A 19,097-nucleotide genomic window follows, 5' to 3' on the forward strand; every position below is an offset into this window, starting at 1 on the left:
TTCCACACTTAAATTGATTCTTATTATTTATGGTACTAATACTTGTATATTCTGAAATACCTTTAAATGCAAAGTAAACTGGATAAAGATTATACTTACATATAATGATAGATCAATAACGAAGTTTCCTATTTAAAGGAATCTACTATAAATTATACGAGCATATAATAATTTGCCAAGATATATCACTATCCCACTTATCTTTTATATAAATTTGCCTTTGTAAATGAGCTTTTCTTAGAATAAACTATCATTTGCAAAACAAAACACAATTTTAAAAAGGTACTATCATGCCCGTGTGCTATAATGCATCTCAATAGTACATCACTGGAATGTTTTTTGTTTTTTTGTTTTTTTGTTTGAGTTGGAGTCTCACTCTGTCGCCCAGACTGGAGTGCAGTGGCCGCTCCCAGCCACCGCTGCCTCGACCTGCTGGGCTCCGGCGATCCTTCCGCCTCAGCCTTCAAAGTAGCCGGAATTACAGGCATGTGCTACCACACCCGGCTGATTTTTTGATTTATTGTAGAAGATGAGGTCTTGCTGCCCAGGCGGGTCTCGAACCCGCGGGCTCAGGCAATCCACTCACCTCAGCCTCCCAAAGGCGCGGGATTACAGGCTGAGCCACCGAGCCCGGCACTGGAATGTTATAGTTAGATCACTTACAAGTTGAAACTTCCTTACAGAATCCTTTGTTCTCTCATTGCTAAATTTCTTTTCAACAGCAAAATTAAGCTTAATTTTATCTATGATGATAATACACAACTCTGGTGTCAACTGTTTGAGTTGCTTACCACGGCTAGAAGGTGTCCGCGCTGTTTCTGTCTCATAAAAGCTTTGCTCTGAAGACACACCTACAGAGAGGGAATCTTTCCTCAAATAATATCGGTTCAATTCCATCTGAATTCGATACTCATCTTCCTGTTGCATGGGTCGATTTTTCCTATCTTTATTAGCTAACCCTATTTTGCTAGAATTTTCTGTAATTACACAAAAGGAAAGTAAAACAGTAATTAAATTTAGAGTTGCCTAATTAAGTATTTCTTTCCTGAAACCCATTTATCTAATACCCATGGCAACCTAACACCACAGTACAAAGCTACTGCTATTTAATAAGTCAGAGATCTAAGCAACAGCTTTCAGCAACTATCCAAGAAGCACAAAATCTTATCTCTAATAGAGAGGAATCATTAAAAATATTTTTAAGTGTGTGCTACAGCCAGGCACAGTGACTCATGCCTGTAATTCCAGCACTTTGGGAGGTGGAGGTGAGAGGATTGCCTGAGCCTAGGGGTTCAAGACCAGCCTGGGAAATTGGGTAAGACCTCATTTCTACAATAAATCAAATAATTAGCCAGGCATGGTGGCATGTGCCTATGGGTCCAGCTACTTGGAAGGTTAAGGCAGAAGAGTTGCCTGAGTCCAGCAGGTCGAGGCTGTGGTGGCCATAAGCATGCCTCTGCCCTCCAGCCTGGACAACAAAGTGAGACTCTGACTCTGACTCAAACAAAAAGGAAAAAGAAAAATGAAATAAAAAATAAATGTGTGCTACTACTGTGTTCAAGAATAATTTCTTAATTGTAGGAAGTACTATCCCTCCACCAAAAAATAAGTCAGAACAAAAGTTAAGAATGTGATACAAATATGTGAATGTGAATTTGTGCCATGTTAACAGTTCAAAAGACTACTTAGGACTTGACTACTTAGAATCAAATTTAACTACTCAGAATTATAATTTACAATATATCTTTAACTGCACATATTAAAAAATAATAGATGTTCCTATATGTATATTATATATTTTAATTTTAAATTTCTTTCAAATTAGAAAAATAATAACAAGAGTTATACTTGCCTGGTCCAGCAATAGCTGCCAACATATCCAAAAGCAAATGCACTTGTCTTGGTGACAGGAATAGATGAATAGAATCTATCTGTCCATCAACATCCAACTTAAAAATAAAAATAAAGAACTATTCAAGATGAATACTCTTTATAACCTCATCACCATAAATTTCATTTTACATATATATGTGTGTGTGTGTATATATATATATTTATATATATACATATTTTTTAGGATGAGTTATCGAAAAGTTGCTGGGACTGGTCTTGAACCCGCGGGCTCAGACAATCCACTCGACTCAGCCTCCCAAAGTGCTGAGCCACCGAGCCTGGCTGTATTTTTGTTATATTTTAACACAGAGACAAATACTGATGGAGTCTGTAGCCTGAAACTCCTTCACCTAAGATTATCTCTACTGATTCACACAATCTAAATGAAAAAACTTAAAGGCCACCAAATGGTTGTTCTAAGAGGGAAAATCTTACTGAGAAATTCCAGGTTGGCAAGTCCAGTGTCATACTTCTTATCTCTTTAAGTCTTCTAAGCACTTAAGGCATTTGAGAAGGCCTTAAGACAGTTTCCAGGAAAGACCACTCAGATAGCAGTAGTACAGTACATTGTAGTACAAAATAGCTGAGTACAGCATTTGCAGACTTCCAAAGATCAAAATCCTCATTCCTAAGGTTTGACTCCAACCAAGAGCAAAGAAGCAGGCTTGCATAAAGCTGCCATGATCACACTCCATAGCAGGGCACAGAAGGACCTTCTCCAGCACCAACGTGCCTCTCCCAAGGCCCACTTCACAAGCCTGCTCGCTCCTGCAGCAGGGAAAGCCACTGCAAAAATGTGGACAGGCGATGATGCTTATGTGGACTTCCTTCCCCCTTCCAACTCTATCATTCCCTCTAGAAATAAAAGCTCCAGCCGGGCGTGGTGGTTTACGCCTGTAATCCCCAGTACTTTGGGAGGCTGAGACAAGAGGGTCGCCGGAGACCAGGGCTTCCAGACCAGCCTGAGCAACATGTCAAGACCTTGTCTCTACAATAAATCAAAAAATTAGCTGGGTGTGGTGGTGTGCACCTGTGGTTCCAGCTACTTGGAAGCTGAGGCACAAGGATCACCTGAGCCCAGCAGGTCGAGGCTGTGGTGGCCCTAAGCATGCCACCGCTCTCCAGCCTAGGAGACAGAGTAGGACTCCAACTCAAAAGAAAAGAAAAGCTCCATCTCACTCTCCTCCTCACAGTTGGAGCGTGTACTCTGACAAAAGCAATGAACCTTACTCTTCAAATCATATTCTTCTATTTTTATTTTTTTGAGTTGGAGTCTCACTCTGTCACCCAGGCTGGAGGGCAGTGGCACACTCACGGCCACCACAACCTCAGCCTACTGGGCTTAGGCGATCCTTCTAAGTAGCTGGAACTATAGGCATGTGCCACCAGGCCCAGGTAATTTTTTTCATTTATTGAAGAGATGAGGTCTCGTCAAGTTGCCCAGGTTGGTCTCAAATCCGTGGGTTCAAGCAAACCTCTCACCTCAGCCTCCCAAAGTGCTGGGGTTATAGCCATGAGCCACCGTGCCCAGCCCTCAAATCACATTCTAAAAAAGTGGAATCTCTCTGCATTTTTTTTTCATTCATTCCCTCTTAGCTCTAATATACTAACATGACTCCTGTTTTCTTTATGCCATTTTGCAATAGATAACCACAACTGAAAAATTATCCAATTAGTAAAACACATCTGGACTTGGAAAATATTAATAGCTTCTTCCCTAGAAGAAAAATAAATTCCTTCTGATTCTGAAAACAAAAATAAAATAAATTGCATAGTGGCTTTAAGAAATTTCCATGAAGCCGGGCTCAGTGGCTCAGCCTGTAATCCTGCGCCTTTGGGAGGCTGAGGTGAGTGGATTGCCTGAGCCCGCAGGTTCGAGACCCACCTGGGCAGCGAGACCTCATCTCTACAATAAATCAAAAAATCAGCCGGGCGTGGTAGCGCATGCCTGTAATTCTGGCTACTCGGAAGGCTGAGGCAGAAGGATCGCCGGAGCCCAGCAGGTCGAGGCTGCGGTGGCCAGGAGCGGCCACTGCACTCCAATCTGGGCGACAGTGAGACTCCAACTCAAAAAAATAATAATAAAATAAAATAAAAAAGAAATTTCCATGATCTAAGAATACATTCTCCGGTCATAATGATCATTTTTATCACTTTTTTCCTGAGTACTGGGGAACCATGCTAATAAGGGCATCTATATATCGCTTCTCTAATTCTTGTTACTGTTCCTGTCTTACAGATGAGGAAACAAGTTCACAAACATAAAGTGATTTGCACAAGGTCATGTAATAGATCCAGAATCAGATTTTAACCTAGGCTGACCAGATGAGAAGCCCTCAACTCCATTCACGGCATGGTTTTCCTATTCTACTCATACATTGCTTGTTTTATGAGGCTCCTTACTGACTGCTGACATCTCAGGCCATGAACCAGAAAAAAAATTAAGGCTAGAAGTGGGAAAATGTACTTCTGATTATACACCAAAATTGTTTTTTAATTTCTTAGTATTGAAAGCATAATCTCTGACCTTCATAAGAATGGGTGATCAAGGCTTTTATTTATTTATTTTTTGTCAGAGTCTCACTCTGTCACCCAGGCTGGAGTGCAGTGGCAGCTCACAGTCACCACAGCCTTGACCTCCTGGTGCAGGTAGTCCTTCCACCTCAGCCTTCCAAGTAGATGGAAGTACAGGTATGCCACCACGCCGCTAATTTTCTAATTTATTGTAGAGACAAGGTCTCACCATGTTGCCCAGGCTGGTCTTGAACCTGTAGGCTCAGGCAATCCTCTTGCCTCAGCCTCCCAACATGCTGGGATTACAGGTGTGAGCCACCATGCCCAGCCAAGAGTTTTATTTCTAATTAATGGATATTAAATTTTTCATAGAAGTATTTTATTACTTGTACATTCGAAGTTTTGTGTACAAAGAACAAAGTATATAATACTTGCTTTTGTAAATATAAAATATAGAACATAAATAAAACAAGCTTCAACTCAATATGGTAACTGACATAAAACATCTCAATTCAATACAAGTCGTCCCCTATTTTCATATAAAGGCATTCCCAAAAACATATGCTAGAACTGAATACATGAAACAGACTTGCACACTACAAGTGAGTACTATTCTGAGAAATAAAAAAAATTTATTTGGCCGGGCTCGGTGGTTCACTCTGTAATCCCAGCACTTTGGGAGGCCAAGGCGAGTAGAATGCCTGAGCTCGCAGGTTCAAAACCCACCTGGGCAATTTGGTGAGACCTCATCTCTACAATAAATAAAAAATTAGCCGGGCATGGTAGTGCGCACCTGTAGTTCCAGCTACTTGAAAGGTTGAGGCAGAAGGATCACTAGAGCCCAGCAGGTCGGGGCTGCGGTAGCCAGGATCATACCACTGCACTCCAGTCTGGGCGACAGAGTAAGACTCCAACTCAAAAAAATAAAACAAAATAATTTTTTAATAAAAATGTATAAAACATGGCCAGACATGACAGCTCACGCCTGGAGGCCAAAACAGGAGAACTGCTTGAGGCCAAGAGTTCAAGACTAGACTGGACAACATGGCAAGACTTCATCTCTACAAAATATAAAAAATTAGACAGGCATGGTGGCATGTGGCTGTAGTCCTGGCTACTCAGGAGGATGAGGTGAGCAGATCATTTGAGACCAAGAGTTTAAAGTTATAGTGAGCTATGATTGTGCCATTGCACTCCAGTCTGGGTGAGAGAGCAAAACCCTGCCTCAAAAAAAGGAAAGAAAATCAAAACAAATATGAAATCTTTCATACTATTTTGAACCTACAGTTTAGACTTAAGCCTAATGAACACTGGGAAGAGACTAGATCTGACAGCTGGAATACCCCTAACTAATGCCAGCTTTGTCTACACTGTGAAGGTTATGAGACCTGTGTCTCTAAAAAAACAGGAATGGTGGCACATGCCTATGGTCCCAGCTACTCCAGAAGGTTAAGTCGGGAGGATCAACTTAGGCCCAGGAGATTGAGGCTGCAGTGAGTTATGGCCACACCACCACAATCCAGCCTGGGTGACAAGGTAAGACCTTGTCTCTTACAAAGTGTGCCACTGCACTCCAGCCTGGGTGACAAAGTGAGACTCCCACTCAAAAAATAACAACAAAACAAACACTCAAGCTATTACTCAAAATTTACTGTACAGTCAAGGATGGTAATATCTCCAAATATGCATACTGGCTGGCAGATGATGCTACTATGTAATATTTCCAGATGTTCATTTGTCACTTAACACACAGAACTCCAAAAGTTACATATCTATATATTTATACAAATGTATACATGCTTTATTGCAAAAGGCACTTACACAAATCAATACATACTACACAAAAGTTTGGGTTTAAACAGTATAAAAAAGCACGAATGTTGAGGACTACATAAAATTAATCAAGACAGAACTAAAAGTTGCTGCTACAATTCCTCCCCAATGAAATGGCAAACATGCTTCCGAAAGATGTTCCCACAGCAGAGGATTCCCTGCAGTGTTTACAGTCCTTTGACTCTCTACTCTACCGACAATCCCTTCACATTATTAAAGACCCTCAAGACCTGGTGCAAGCATTCTGTGCCATCTGAGAGGGACGGGGCAGTGACGAGAGGGGGGAGGGAAACAAGTAGCAGGGGTGGCTTTGTCCTCGTCATCACATCCCCCTCCTCGAACTCCAGCCAGGCTCTCCAGTCCAGGGAAGGGTTTCGGGAGATTCTTCAAGCCTCTGAAACTCTGTTTCTCCGTCTATTCACAGGTAATCAGTGGCTCCCTCTGCCATGTTCCCACAGCAACTCCCATACCCCACGCTGTATCTTTTACGAAGGCAAAGACGGCATTTCACTCATCTGGGCACCTGTCCCAAGAACTTGCACAGGGTCTGGAGCACAGCAGTCACTCCAACATCACAACTAGGGAGCTCAGTGAATAAACCAAGAGATGAATCCTGGGATCTTCTTAGTTACACTACACTTTACAGCGATTATATAGAAAATTTGTCTTCAGCAGACACTCTTGCTGCCGTCCTGTCCATTGTGCCCTTCACAAGCTCTCTCTCCTTTAATAAATCTACCTCTCGGTCGGGCTCGGTGGCTCAGCCTGTAATCCCAGCACTTTGGGAGCCCGTGGTTTCGAGATCTGCCTGGGCAACTTGGCAAGACCTCATCTCTACAATAAATCAAAAATTAGCCGGGTGTGGTAACGCGTGCCTGTAGTTCTAGCTACTTGGAAGGCTGAGGTGGAAGGATCACCGGAGCCCAGCAGATCGAGGCTGCGGTGGCCGCTCCAATCTGGGCGACAGAGTGAGACTCCAACTCAAAAAAATAAATTAATTAAAATAAATAAATAAATCTACCTTTCTTAATTTAAAAAAAAGAAAATGTTTTCCAAGTATTAAAATAATACTTGACAAGTATATTTTTAACTGACTAAATAAATCCAAGTATCCTTATTCTCCAAAAGATTGATCAATGTTGTTCTCTAAGAAATAAACAGCCAAGCGTGATGGCTCACACCTATAATCCCAACACTCTGGGAAGCAGAGGCAAGAGAATTGCCTGATCTCAGGAGTTTGAGACAAGCCTGGGCAACATGGTGAGACCTCGTCTCTACAATAAATCAAAAAATTAGTCGGGCGTGGTGGTGCATGCCTGTAGTTCCAGCTACTTGAAAGGCTGAAGCAGAAGGATCACCTGAACCCAGCAGGTCGAAGCTGCAGTGGCAGTGAGCAGCGTGACATTGCACTCCAGTCAGGGTGACAGAGTAAGACTCCAACTCAAAAAAAAAGAAATACAGTTGTTTTTATACAGTGTCTTCAAAAATCTATGAGAGGGAAGGCCAGGCGTGGTAGCTCAAGCGTGTAATCCCAGCACATTGGGAGGTAGAGGTCTGAGTCCAGGGGTTCAAGACCACCCTGGACAAATTGGTGAGACCTTGTCTCTACAAAAAATTAGCCAGGCATGGTGATGTGCACCTGTAGTTCCAGCTCCTAGGAAGGCTGAGGCAGAAGGATCGCCTTAGCCCAGCAGGTCGAGGTTGCAGTGGCCATGAGTGTGCCACTGCACTCCAGCCTGAGCGACAGAGTGAGACTCCACCTCACAAAAAAAAAAAAAAAAAAAAAAGCACACACACACAAAACACAAAAAACCAACAAACGAAAAAGCTATGAGAAAGGAAACCTGCATACACTTTGGTGGGAATATAAATTAGTAAGCCACTATGAAGAACAGTTTGGAGGTTTCTCAGACAACTAAAAACAGAACTCTCATAAGATCCAGCAATTCCACTGCTGGGTAGATAGCCCCCAAAAAGGCAATCAATATATCAAAGAGATATCTGCACCCTCATGATGTCTGCAGCATTATTCAACGTAGCCAAAATATGGAATCAACCCAGGAGCCCATCAACGAATGAATGAAGTAAATGCGGTATATAGAGAGGGGAATACTATTCAGCCAAAGCAAAGAAATCCTGTCATTTGCAGCAACATGGATGGAACTGGGGGGCACCCTGAGTTGGCCGGGCAAGGTAGCTCACGCCTATAATCCTGGCTCCTTGGGGGCTGGGCAGGAGGATCGCTTCAGGCCAGGAGTTCAAAACCAGCCTGACAGCATAGCAACACCTCGTCATTAAAAAAATCAAAAAGTCAGCCGGGCACACTTGTTGTCCAAGCAACTTGGGAGGCTGAGGTAGGAGGATAGCTTGAGCCAGAAGCTCAACATCACAGTGAGCTCTGATGGCACAACTACACTCCAACCTGGGCAACGGAGCAACACCCTGTCTCTCAGAAAACAAAACAAAACAAAACAAAAACTGAGCTGCAGCAGTAGGGTAAAGGCCGTCCTAACATAAATTTTGAGACCTAGAACACCTAGAACCAGCACCAACTGATAGTAAAAATGCCAACTCCAAAACGGCAGGTACCTAGTTAGAGGATAATCTGTGGCAATCTGTCAGTGGGTCACTGTACAGATTAAGGAATGCTGGTACTCTCATTTTGGTTTTTACTATAGAAAACAGAAAATAAAATGAATACTGACCTTAGCTCCAGGAAGTACTTCATTCTGTTTCAGCGTGAGACTCAACTCCAACCTACCAATTAACCCTCCAATCTGCACTGGGTCAGAGGGTGCTATCTCTGGTAAATTTCTGGTCAGTTGTGGGTGTGGCTCATAAACAATTTTGGGGTTCCAGCTAGGTGAGAGCTTTGGCTCAGTTTCCTACAGTAAGGCAATAAAAATAATTATTTAAAATAGTTTCATGTAAACAAATTGAAATGCAAACTACAAATGTCAACTTAAGAAGAATAAAATATTTGACATGCAAAACCATATCAGGTTATTAAAAGCACATCAGTATCTTACAGCTAAAATGAAACACAGTAATGTGTGGGCACAGTACACTGATAATAAAAGCAAAACATGAAAAAAAATCTTTATGAAAAAAGTATGATCTCTGTTCAAGCTACAGCAATAAAAAAAACCTACAGACACTGTGTAATTAAGAAAACTCCGTTTGTGAAATGACATAAAAGGTAAATTATGAAATGACTGATTTATAAAAAGACTCTACACTTGGAAGGAATTAACAGAGTTCCTTAGGCCAGGTGCAGTGGCTCAAGCCTGTAATCCCAGAACTTTGGAAGGCCAAGGTGAGAGGATTGCCTGAGTCCAGGGCTTCAAGACCAGTCTGGGCGACTTGGTGAGACCTCATCTCTACAATAAATAAAAAAATTAGCCGGGCGTGGCGGCACATGCCTATAGTTCCAGCTACTTGGAAGGCCAAGGTGGAAGGATCGCCTGAGCCCAGCAGGTCGAGGCTGCTGTGGCCGTGAGTGTGCCACTGTACTCCCGCCTGGACAAGAGACTGAGAGTCCAACACAAAAAAACGAAACCAGAGTTCCTTAGTTATAAAGCTTTCTAAAGATAAAATGCCAGCAATACATTCACTATGTAAGGTAAATGTAAACACGGCTTGAATTCCTGCTTTTATTGTAAAAAAAAAAAATTATATGTTAATATAATACAGGCTGAACATCCCTAATCCAAAAACCAAAATCCAAAACACCCCAAAATCCAAAACTCTTTGAGTTCCAACATGATGCCATAGGTGGAAAATTTCACACCTGACCTCATGTGACAGGTCACAGTCAAAATACAATCAAACCTTTGTTTCATGCATAATATTATTTAAAATATTGTATGAAATTACCTCTAGTTATGTGTACAAGGTATAAATGAAGCATATATGAATTTTATATTTAGACTTGGGTCCCATCCCCAAGATATCTCATTAGGTAGATGAAAATACTCAAAAATCCAAAATTACTAGACACTTCCGGTCTCAAACACTTCAGATAAGGGATATTCAACCAGTATACCATTTTTGCCCAAGATATAGTACCCAACATTTCTCTATCAAACTAAAACACAGCACACTGCTAGAAAAGGCATTAATTATCAAGATGAGCATTTTTAAATCTCCGAAATATATGTCCCCATTATCAAACATTTGTGTTAACTCCCAATACAAATGGAGACTCATTAAAAGGTATTACATATCCTAGCAAAATTTAACAGCCCTCATTTAAATCTTTAAAAAAATCCACGATTATGTTTCTGGGGTTTTCTGTTTTGTTTTCCTTACCACTGGTGCAGTTGAACACACTGGGGAAGATTTTGCTGATGCAGAAAACTCATCCCAGAAGAGAGACACTCCAGAGAGCTGAAGTAACTTGTGAGCAAAAGCTGTAGGCTGATGTACATTCATTCCCGAGGATTCATCAGCAGTTTCATCACAGTATACAGTCCTGAAATTAAAAAAAAAGAGCATTGACACAAAGCTCCTAGGAAAACCTATCCACAGTGATAAGAAATGCACACATTTTTAAGTTAAAGGGATTGTTCAAGTGTTAGCACTTCTTAGAATATGCCTACAATGTATTGGGTCAGTATCACTGTGCTTCACTACAACAAATATTTTCATGAAAGGACCTTAACTCCAAGAAATACAACCATAAGAGGCTTAAATGTTGGAAAAAATTAATGACACTTCAAGGAAAACAATTCCTGAACCGCCCCCCCCCAAAACATTTCTTGGACAGTAAGACAGCTTCAGCTCCAAAGCTCCATGAATGACATTTCTTTTTTTTTTTTTTGAGTCAGGGTCTCATTCTGCTTCCCAGGCTACAGTGAAGTGGCACAACCATGGCTCACCACAGCCTTGATCTCCGGGGCTCAGGCGATCCTTCCACCTCAGCCTCCCAAGTAGCTGGGACTACAGGTGCATGCCACCATACCTGGCTAATTTTTTTTATTTTTATTTTTTGTAGAAATGAAGCCTCACTCTGTTGCCTCAGCTGGTCTCGAACTCCTGGGCTCAAGCAATCCTCCTGTGATGGCTTCCCAAAGTGTGCAATTACAGGCGTGAGCCACTGCGCCTCACCATGAATGACATTTCTTGAATTCTTAAGCGTGACTAATCTTCAGTTGAAACAAAATACAGAATGTGGTTCCAAATGCATGAGATTTAATTTTTTGAATATGCCATTTAAGGTAATATACCCTAATTTCAAAGATCTGTTAACAATAACTGTTTTACTAATAGTTGTGTTTTGGAAAAGGCAGACACCATAACATACCTGCCACTTAAAATTTAGTATCGGACCCCAAGAGATCCACATACGAAGTGGCTTTGGTGTTCACTGCTCAGTGTGCACACTTCACCCTGCTCATTTCTGCTGGTAGTTCACACAGCAGTCAGACAGTGAATAGTTACGACCTCGAATCAACACTTGGGGTATGCAAATTAATTCCTGCTTTGGAGCTATTTATAAGAGCTCCAGGCAGGCATACACAGAAAACTAAAAGCAATGTGTTTTTTACCTTCTGAAGTAAATCACTATTGCACACATTGACTTTACCATAATTCTCATAGAATCCTTAAGAAAAACAGTGGCCTTAGCCCTTTTCACTTAGATTAAGCAAAGCCAAGCAAAAAAGTCTTTACATAACAAAACATGCCTAAATACTGCATTCTTCATATGAAAAAACTGAACTCTCCCACAGGAGCACCTTAAACTTAGAAGCTCTCAAGTACTTATTATTTTGATTTGATAGTAACTAAAAAGAGAATTACATGTCTTGAATTCAACACAATATTACATATAATTATACCCCAACTGGTACTTTTAAGTTTTTTATAATGGGATTAGAATAATGGTATTACACAACATGACTTGAAGAGCAGCACTTTACTCTGAAATTATGCAATATTTTTATTTAATATCATTACCTCTAATCTCCAAAAGCATCCTGAAATATAATGTGAAAGTTACAGTAGGGTCAGTTGTTTTCAGATATAAGAATTCTTACCTTTCTATTCGAATTTCAAGTGCAGTTCCAGTTTTGGAATTTTCTGGCACGTGTTCGATTCTCAAAACAGTGTCTATAAAAGTGACTTTTACTCTTCTTAGTACTAGAGTAAACAAGTAATTGTCAATGCAAGAGGCCATAGGCATATTAAACACTTCCAATGAAAGGAATAAATACTAGTTTGATGAGAACTTACAAAATGAAGTCGAGCTTCTCTCCTTCAAAATCCCCAAATCCTGAGTTTTGTAATAAACATTTTGCCTTACTGAGCACTTACCCATCTCACCTCTTAACAGACACCTGGGACAATGACTAGCACTATCTGTTGAATTCTAATCCCTTCATGATGCAAGCATACTGAAATACTCTAATCCCTCTATGATGCAAGCATAGTGAAATAAGCAAAAAAAAAAAAAAAACTAAGATAAAAATTTTTTTTAAAAGCAAAAAAATTGAATTCAATATTTAAAATACCTCAATCATAAAGTTCTAAAGTGAGAACAGTACTTCTTTTAAAATTCACTCCAATGGACTTGACTTATACAAGGTTTATTAAATAAAGGTGCTAAATTACTATATAAGATCTAAAATTTTGAAAATGCTCAATAACAGCAAACCTGTTTCAATGGTTTCAGCAAACTTTTCAAGTCCTTCAAAAGGCTGGGATCCTTCTCCTTGTTCATCTGTTAGTTTCTGGCTGAGACATTCTTTTGCCAATTGCATGCTGCTGGTCATAAAACTTGACCAATACATAGGCTCAGAACCGGTTGCTGTGGAAAATAAAGATTAATCCTAAATAATTACAACAATGCCATTTCTTAAGATAGCACATTTCAAATAGATAAATTCTTCTTCTCCCATGAGATTTCTTAACTCCAAGGTGTTACCCAGGGAAACAATTTTCTAGAAATTACTCTTGAGTTTTAAATATTCCCTGAGAAGATTTTTTTAAAACACAGAAAAAAGCCCAGAGGCATGTGCTCTCATTATATATTTTTATCAAATATTAATTCATGTACTGATTCAACAAGTATTTAGTGGGTATCCCACACATACATGGTACTGTTCTAAACATTGTAAGCATGGGTTGACAAACTTTTTCTATAAAGGGCCAGGCAGTAAATGTGTGTAGGCAATATAGTCTATATCGCAACTATTCAACCACACTATGGTGCAAAAGCAGCCTTTGAAAGTAAATAAATAAGCGTGGCTGTGTTCCAATAAAACTTTATTTACAAAAGCAGGTGACAAATTCAATTTGGCCATAGTTTGCTAATACTGCTGTAGGGAACAGAAAAATTAACTATGAAATCTGCCCTAGAGAAACTGCAGTATACAGAAATAAATAAGATATGATTAAGAATTAGTAGGCAACTATTGAGCACCAACAGAAAACATTCAGAAAGCTAGAAGACGTAAATTTTTCTAGCTGAGAGAAGTAGCAAGAAATCTGAGATAGACAGCAGATGATACAGGCTTTGGAAATGAGTATAAGCGTAGATAAAAACAGAAGCTTATCCTTAAAGGAAACACATGAACTGCGAAAAATCATTTCCAGATCTTCCCTCACGAGAAATTCTACGCCTGCTTACATTATTCAAAACCAACTGACAGACAACTAGGATGACTGGTTTCCAGAATGGAATTTCAAAACCTTTCTACTGGAATTTTTTTTTTTGAGTTGGGAGTCGCACTCTGTCACCCAGGCTGGAGTGCAGGGAGGGGCACACTTGCTCATGGCCACTGCAGCCTCGACCTGCTGGGCTCAGGCAATCCTTCCACGTAGCTGGAATTACAGGCATGTGTAATCACGCCTGGTTAATTTTTTGATTTATTGTAGAGATGAGGTCTCACCAAATTGCTCAGGCTGGTCTCAAACCCGTGGGCTCATGCAATCCTCTCACCTTGGCCTCCCAAAGTGCTGGGATTATAGGCATGAGCCACTGTGCCCAGCCTCTATTGGAATATTTTAAATGTAAAGGAAAAATATTTAAAAGTTTGACTTTCCATAGAGAAATATTTTATCTACTCCTCATGGTTAACAGATAGAATATTCTTATAAATTAAATACCACATTAGAGGATTTTCATCCACGCATTATCAATTTTCAAAATACAGCTCACTGAGCATAATTTAAACTATAGTGTTTCTGGCAGCACTTGGGATTATAATTCAATTGCATCTATCATATCATACATATCTATCACACCAACATACACTTCACCTAGATTTATAAATTCTACCTAATTCTATCATTTGTTCTAAATGTATAAGTAGGCATTGTATTATAAAGAAGAGAATTCCTTCTCCCTGTCCACCTTACATATCCAGTGTGGACTTGTATCAGTATGGCATGTTTTTATCTAGTGTATTACAATTCATTATTGTCATTATTCTTTTTAACACTCAAGTTGTAAGGCCCTTGAAACCCAATCCTGCGTCCTTTTAACATTTCTCCATAAATCTAAGCACCCTTCCTTGCTATCTGGCACAATACTTGAATTTTTTTTTTGAGTTGGAGTCTCACTGTCGCCCCGACTGGAGTGCAGTGGCCACTCCCGGCCACCACAGCCTCGACCTGCTGGGCTCCAGTGATCCTTCCGCCTCAGTCTTCCAAGTAGCTGGAATTACAGGCGTGCGCTACCACGCCTGGCTGATTTTTTGATTTATTGTAGAGATGAGGTCTCGCTGCCCAGGCAGGTCTCGAACCCGCGGGCTCAGGCAATCCACTCACCTCGGCCTCCCAAAGGCGGGATTACAGGCTGAGCCACCAAGCCCGGCATACTTGAATCTTTAAAACACAAATCACTTTAGATAATTGGCAACAAATAATTACATAAACCAAATAATCTGTATACTAAAGTTTTTGTGAATGAATAGGGAAACAATTACAAAGGTATAATCCATACATACTCTATATAAAACCAAGATCTAATATATATATATATTTGGAGTCAGAGTCTCACCCTGTGCCCAAGGTGGAGTGCAGTGGCACATTCATGGCCACCACAGCCAGGTGATTCTTCCACCTCAGCCATCCCAGTAGCTGGAATTACCGGCATGTACCACCACAACCGGCTAATTTTTTTTTTTTTTTTTTTAGTTGGAGTCTCACTGTCACCCAGGCTGAAGAGCCATGGCACACTCACGGCCACCCCAGCGTCAACATGCTGGGCTCCAGCAGCAATCCTTCTCTCAGCCTTCCAAGTAGCCAGAACTACAGGCACGTGCTACCATGCCCAGCTAGTTTTTGACTTTTTGTAGAGATGGGGTCTCGCCAAGTTGCCCAGGCTGGTCTGGAACCCCCGGGCTCAGGCAATCCACTCGTCTTAGTCTCCCAAAGTGCTGAGATTACAGGCTGAGCCACCGAGCCGGGTCTAAATTTTTGATCTATTGTAGAGATGAGGTCTCAACAAATTGCCCAGGCTGGTCTCAAACTCATGGGCTCAGGCAATCTTCTTACTCAGCCTCCCAAAGTGCAGGGCTTATAGGCGTGAGCCACCATACCCAGTCTCATGCCCTAATATTTTATCAACTGACTATCTCACAAAAATAAAGCAAAATAAAAAATCAGATATTGAATTTCATGCAATCAGGTCACTTTCTCAGTCTCTGAAGGCTAAAAATAGAAACAAATAAAACAAAACATATAACACACACCTACCTAGGCGAGGTCTAGGTCGGAAGACCATTTCTAGCCCTTTCACTTCCAGTGCACAATTATCCTGTAGCAAGGAGCCCCATGGAACTGACAGGGAAATTGACTGAATGAATCCTTCAGTGACTTCTAAAGGCGCATCTGCTGATTCCAGGATTTCATTGAGGCACTAAAGAGAAAAATCAAATGCTGTTAACTTATTTAAAGATGTCAAACATGCTCACGCATACGTCAGAGATAAAGCAGAATCAATCTCTCTTGATACAAGGGAAAAGAAAGAAAAGACACGAAAAAACAAGACAAGAGAGGAAGCAAGCAAGCAGAGAGCGAGGTACAGGTGACTCCAGGTCTTCACTAAGCTTACAAGGTCGAATGCCATGAAAGAAACGAGTGATTAAAGCGGGATGAGTTGTATGACAGAGGAAATACATCACCCTATTTAAGCACATAACAGAACCTAACAGGCCAGCACAGTGGCTCACGCCTGTAATCTCAGCACTGTGGGAGGCTAAGGTGGGAGAATCACTTGAGGCCAAGAGTTCAAGATCAGCCTGGGCAACAACAAAATTTAAAAATTAGCCAGATGTGGTAGCCGCACTTATAGTCCCAGGTACTCTGGAAGCTGAGACGGGAAGATCGCTTGTGCCCAGGAGTTTAAGGCTACAGAGAGCTGTGATTGTGTCACGGCACTCTATCCTGGGCAGCAGAGCAAGACTCTGTCTCTTAATAAAAAGAAAGAAAAGAAAAAGAAAAAAGAAACTAATTCAGAGATTCAAGGCAGGCCACCTGAGGGAGTACTGTTTTGAGCTGAGACCAGAAGACTAAGGCGTTAGCCAGACGAAGTGGTCGAGGCAAAGAACATAGCACATGGAAGGATTTCAAGAAAACAGAAGTCAGAGAAGCACACGTATTTGACCCCAAGAGTATTTGGAAAAGAGAGCTGCTTTAGGCATTTGTGTGCCAGGGCCAGCGCCAGGGATAATGCTACAAAGATTGGGGGGGGGTGGCGTGGGATCTACAGAGCCTTGAAATGCAGGTTAGAGAGTCTGAAATTCATCCCAAGGGCCATGTGAAACCACTGGGGATTTTAAGTAAATATGCCATGATGAGATTCAAGCTTCTAGTGGGCTGTCTCTGCAGGCACGGAGAGCAAGAACTGAAGAAATGCCAAAAGTGGGCAGGAAGGCTTTGAAGGGCAACAAGCAGGAGAAAACGGTTGGCGAAGATAATCCAGGGCACTGGGAAGCTGGAAGTGGTGGACTTTCATAATATATTTAGGAAATAGAAAAATTGGCACCATGAGGGGTAAAGAAAAGAGGGAATTAAGAACGACATCCAGAAGCTGGGCGCAGTAGCTAACAACTGTAATCACAGTACTTTGGGAGGCAGAGGCCAGAGGATTGCCTGAGCCCAGGTGTTCAAGACCAGACTGAGCACACGGTGAGACCTCGTCTCTACAATAAATCAAAAAATAAGCTGGGCAAAGCGGTGCACAACTATAGTTCCAGCTACTTGGAAAGCTGAAGCGGAAGAATCGCCTGAGCCCAAAAGCTAAAGGCTGCAGTGGCCGTGAATGTGCCACTGTATTCCACCCTGGGCGACAGAGTGAGGCTCTAACTCAAAATAAAAATTAAATTAAATTTAAAAAATAAAGTATGGGTAACCCCATTAAGGACAATTTCAGCGGGATGGTGAAGCAAACCAGACTACAATGGAAAGAAGATAGAATGAACATAAATGCAGTCAGCAAAACAATTTAATACAATTTCTTAAGACAATGTACTTTTGAAATTAAAACAAAGAATATTAAATGCCAGTTTATATGTAAGAGGCTTTCTGCATGCTCCATTATAGGGTAGCACTGTCAGTCTTTGTCTACACTCTAATGTTGAATACACTTGGATTGACTCATGTTTTATCTTTGGAGATTACTATTTTTATTTTATTTTTTTTATTTATTTTTTTTTTTTGAGTTGGAGTCTCACTCCGTTGCCCAGGCTGGAGTGCAGTGACACACTCACGGCCACCCCAGCGTTGAACTGCTGGGTTCCAGCGATTCTTCCACCTCAGTCTTCCAAGTAGCCAGAACAACAGGTGCGCGCTACCATGCTCAGCTAATTTTTTATTTATTGTAGAGACGAGGTCTCACCATGTTGCCCAGGCTGGTCTCAAACCCGCAGGTTCAGTCAATCCTCTCGCCTTGGCCTCCCAAAGTGCTGAGATTAGAGGCTTAAGCCATCGCGCCCAGCCTGGAGATTACTACTTTAAAACGCTTTCTTCCAATTTAGGCTTGTGTAACCCTAAAGACTTTCCTAGGAGCACATGGGCATGGATGGTTCATTTTGTTTTTCAACTTGGAACATCACTCTGTCACCTAGGAGTCTCACTTTGTGCAGTGATACAATTACGGCTACCACGGCCTTGACTTGCTGGGCTCAGGCAATCCTTCTGCTTCAACCTTCCAAGTAGCTGGAACTACAGGTATGTGCCACCATGCCAAGCTAATTTTTTGATTTATTGTAGAGATGAGGTCTCATCAAATTATCCAGGCTGGTCTCAAACCCTTGAACTCAGGCAATCCTCTCACCTCACCTCCCAAAGTGCTGGGATTACAGGTGTGACACACCAGGCCTGGCCCATTGATAGTCTTAAGGTATAAACATCTTCAGTCTCTAACTATATTATTTCCTAAAATTGAGAAGAATACATAAAATGGTAGCATCATGTTTGGTCTCCTATCCCACCGTCCCTTAAACACTCTTCCTTCCCCCACTTAGCCAAAAAAGCCATATTTTTCTCCCTTCCTACATTCACCTTTATGTGCTAAGGTATAAAAACTTCCACAGGGGGCCAGCAGTAAGTACCTTTTCCAGTCTTTTCCTATCTTATGCATCGTTTTTGGCAAGGCATTCAAAGAACTAAGTGACACTGCTACTACTGCAAAATCCCTCAATTCTCATCTATTGATTTATAGCATCGATATTTCTCAAGTTTGTATCTAATTTAGACATTTAGAATAAAAGGTATGCTGAGGCCTGTTCGATTCCAGCTGTCAGCATACTCCGCTATGAATGCATGAACTAATTAGAGAGGAGGGAACCACATGCCACCTCTACCACTAAGAATTCATTTCCAGTAAGCTTTTATATTTAACTATAAAA

General features: G+C 41.2%; 1 protein-coding gene across 2 annotated transcripts in view; it reads right to left on the bottom strand.

The window, feature by feature from the left end:
- Nucleotides 1-16,042, bottom strand: part of ATG2B (autophagy related 2B) — a 75,283-nt gene extending 59,241 nt beyond the window's left edge. For both annotated transcript variants that reach the window (XM_021707886.1, XM_021707885.1), the window contains exons 1-7: nt 15,943-16,042; nt 12,896-13,048; nt 12,279-12,381; nt 10,552-10,714; nt 8,946-9,125; nt 1,853-1,949; nt 792-977 (exon numbers count right to left, since the gene is read on the bottom strand). In XM_021707886.1, the coding sequence (XP_021563561.1) occupies nt 792-977; nt 1,853-1,949; nt 8,946-9,125; nt 10,552-10,714; nt 12,279-12,381; nt 12,896-13,048; nt 15,943-15,970 (910 nt within the window). In that variant the 5' untranslated portion in view covers nt 15,971-16,042. The remainder of the gene's footprint in view (nt 1-791; nt 978-1,852; nt 1,950-8,945; nt 9,126-10,551; nt 10,715-12,278; nt 12,382-12,895; nt 13,049-15,942) is intronic.
- Between the last annotated feature and the right edge of the window lie 3,055 nt (nt 16,043-19,097).

The sequence above is a fragment of the Carlito syrichta genome, unplaced genomic scaffold (assembly GCF_000164805.1).
Source record: "Carlito syrichta isolate Samal-C Ts95f unplaced genomic scaffold, Tarsius_syrichta-2.0.1 Scaffold126596, whole genome shotgun sequence".
Lineage (NCBI taxonomy): Eukaryota > Metazoa > Chordata > Mammalia > Primates > Tarsiidae > Carlito > Carlito syrichta.